This window comes from Alligator sinensis, unplaced genomic scaffold (genome assembly GCF_000455745.1).
Source record: "Alligator sinensis unplaced genomic scaffold, ASM45574v1 scaffold962_1, whole genome shotgun sequence".
Taxonomy (NCBI): domain Eukaryota; kingdom Metazoa; phylum Chordata; order Crocodylia; family Alligatoridae; genus Alligator; species Alligator sinensis.
In genome coordinates, this window is record NW_005842404.1 from 1051575 (window position 1) to 1054969 (window position 3395).

General features: G+C 42.0%; 1 protein-coding gene across 1 annotated transcript in view; it reads right to left on the minus strand.

Moving 5' to 3' along the window:
- The window catches only part of NR2E1 (nuclear receptor subfamily 2 group E member 1), a 32015-nt gene extending 30193 nt beyond the window's left edge, over nucleotides 1–1822 (minus strand). Inside the window, exon 1 of the mRNA XM_025211393.1 lies at nucleotides 1598–1822. Within this exon, the coding sequence (XP_025067178.1) occupies nucleotides 1598–1822 (225 nt within the window). The remainder of the gene's footprint in view (nucleotides 1–1597) is intronic.
- Nucleotides 1823–3395: the final 1573 nt, after the last annotated feature.

Sequence of the window (3395 nt, forward strand, 5' to 3'; positions counted from 1 at the left end):
TTGAAACTTGATCCATTACAATAGCTCAGCTTCCTGTCTTGTGTGTATTTCTGGATGTTTGATAGGGTGTCAGCACTCCAAAATGTTGTCCTCCAGTGCTAGGGTATGTTCTGGCCCCCTCCATCTCTGCTAAACTGTCTGCATGTTTACAGGTAGCACCTAGAATAGAGGGTCAGGGTTATATCTACCTGGGCCCTGTCCCTGTAGGGGCACGAACTGAGAATGAAGAGTCAAAGTGGACACAGAAGGGTGTGGTCCTACCAGAGTTTGGATGGTGCCATGGGACTGAGCATTATCAGGGCTTGTGCAAGCTGTGTGTGTCGGTGGCTTTGGCTAGTAAAAATATTATAACATCTCAGTTTTAAACTCACTGCTGGGCTGGGACCATTATAGGGACTCTTCTGCTAGGATGGGGTATGCAAATGGCTATGGTTGGCATTTGAAAGGGAGCAGATCCTTTGCTGATGTAATTGGTCCTAGCTTCACTGAAGTCAACAGGACTAGAACAGTTTACACTGGCTGAGGATCTGACTCAAAAAAGAGTGTAGGGCTGTGTCACCTCCTCCCCACCCCTAGACCTAAGGGAGCTGGTGTGAAATGCTACCATTCTGGTCCATTCATGGGTTCTGTCCTTCTTATGATGGTGTCACTGATGATCCTTGGTATAGGGCTCTGGAGGGTCAGGCCCAGCCTGATGTTCTGAGAGCTGTATTGACCTTCTGGCAAAGTGCTGGAGCTGGCAAAACTTGCCATGTTGTGTAGAAAGCATAACAACGGCATGTAAAAGAACCCCTCTGAAAAGCTTTAAGAAGTCAGAGCTGCTATACAACAGCCTGGGAGCTTGTTAGCTCCCCTGCTACATCTGTCTTGAGATAAACAAGAGCTCCATCCCTCCCATTTACTCTTCACTTGATCTGCTCAAGATAAACAAGAGTCCCCATCCATGGCATTTTACCTTCCCCTACTTCAGCCTGTCCCACTTTCCAGGACAGAACCACAGACAGACAGACAGACAAACAAACAGACAGAGAGAGAGCGGGATGCACCTTTTTTTTAGCATGGCTTTTTGCTTTTAAAGGTTGCTGCTGACAAATCTATCTATTTGGGGCAAATTGTCAGTGAGAAACTTCCGCTCGAACTCTTTGGGACAAAACTGGCTCTTTGAAAGGGTAAATCCCGTTGCATGAAGGTCTGAACAATGGCCAAATGTGTTGCTGCTGCTGCCGCCACTGCTGCTGCTGCTGCTGAGGCTGGGGCTGTGACAAAGAGCGGATTAATTGGTGCCGCGGCTGACTGGTTCGAGATGGCTCCACTCAGCCTGCGCTGCGGGGAGCCCCATTGACTGGGCCCCGAGTCCCACTTTTCACAAACTCCAAACAAAAGTCAATTTCTTTTTTATAAGGCGGGGAAAGAAAAAAAAAATCAGTTCATGTTTGAGCTCGGGAAGTTGACTTGTTGGATTATCGGGTGTTATGTTCTCCCTGTCTCTCTCTCTAGCTTTAAAAGTTGCTTCTCCCCAGAAGACAAGAGTGAGAAAAAAATGGAAGTAAAAGCAAATCATCCATGCTGGGGGCTGTGTGCGTGAGTGTATATGTACCAGGGAGTAAACTCCAGCAAACAATCTCGGTTCTAGTAGAGTGAGGATGTAAGTGTTGGGGATTTGTGCTCGTGCTCTTGTGTAACAACGATAAAATTCTCCATATGGTATAAGACCATTCTTGTCATTTTGTGCAATGCTTTTGATTCTTGGCTGAAAGGCACCATATGAGTACAAGGTTGCATAAGGGGGATCATACATATGAATTACATTCATGCAGGACATCATGGCCTACTCCTGCTTTACCCTTGTTTATAGTCATTATGTAGACTTTCTCTTATGAGAATGGACTGTGGAAGTTTATTATTTTATATCTGACTTGTGCAGCCTCTCCTGCATTTCTTGCATTCCTCCAAGCAGAATAAGGCCCATAAACAGTATATTTGATGCATTCAGGCAAGCTTTGCAATTTATATAGGAGCAATCAGACAGAGAGAGAGAAAGAGGAAATTTCCTTTTTAAACATCCGCTTGTATACGGATGCTAATAGTCATTTCTGCAGTCCTACTATAATTAAGGTAATATTGGAATATTTTTGGGGTAGTTGATCATATCAATGGCTATGATGATCTCATGGTATTGGTATAACATTTCATCATGTTTAGTCCTTCTGTCAAAAGGCTTGTTCCTTTTAACATTACATGTAAAGAAAAGAGCTGTTCTCATATGGCTGCTAGCTTTCCCTTCCATAGGGCAGTGTGACAGAACCAGAAATAGAACCTTTTCTTGTCTTTATTCAGTGTAGCTGTTTGATTTTGCTCTCATTGGTTTTCCACCTATTTGGGTGAATTGCTTTGATAATGCTTATTACATCTTAAAATTAGAATTATTCCACTTAAGAAAATTTTATATTTAAGATATTATTTTCAATCTAAATATTAACTTTTAGGAGAAATAACTTGTACTGATGCCTTTAGCTTCGTAACGGATTCTGTATTATTTTCTATGGCTTTGTGATGGATTCTATAGTAGGCAAACCAAGCTTGAAATTGAGGCTTAAGAGCATGAAGTGAAGTGGTGTCTATTTCCCAGTTTGATTTTAAATGGTTTTCATGTATTAGGTCTCTGTGGCTGCGTCTACATGAGTCACTTACTGCACAGTAACTCGTTACTTACTGCACAGTAGCTTGCAGCCTGTATGTACTAGGCCTGAGGTTATGATTTGCCTTCCACAAAATTGATTATTGATTTTTAATGCTTTCAGTGGAACTTACACATTCTAAAAGTAGAGACTACTAGAATTGAATGGTAGCAACATCTATTTACATTGCTCATGTAGCTCTGGAAGGATTTTTCCATTTGAAAAGAGCCTTCTAGTGAGAGAAGGTAACTAGCTTCATCACTGAATTGCAGAGTTGAAAAAAAAATCCCCCTTGAATCCTTGGCTACAACCCCTGGTATGCAAAAGGATCTGCTTCTACTTTATGTGAACTATCCTGAAAATCTATCTACCCTGGCTTTGAACACATTGTATAAAAATGGTTCCACTACTCCCATTGCCTGATCCTCTTATTTTTGTTTCCCCCTTGTATATCTAGCCTGAACTATTCTATTCTTAGTTTTCATTCTGAATAAACACAATCCTTACAATAGGTGAGTCTAAGGAAAGGTCATATTTTGTTTACAATGATTCCCTGTTTTCATCCTGTTCAGGAATCCCTATGTGGAGAGCATGGAGATTTAAAAGGCAAAATCTTCCACAAATTGAAGAGGGATTCAAGGTGTGAGCTATGGCTTGATGGCAGACTGAGGTCCTTATGCAAACAGGAGATCATTAGCCTGAATCCTCCTCATGGCT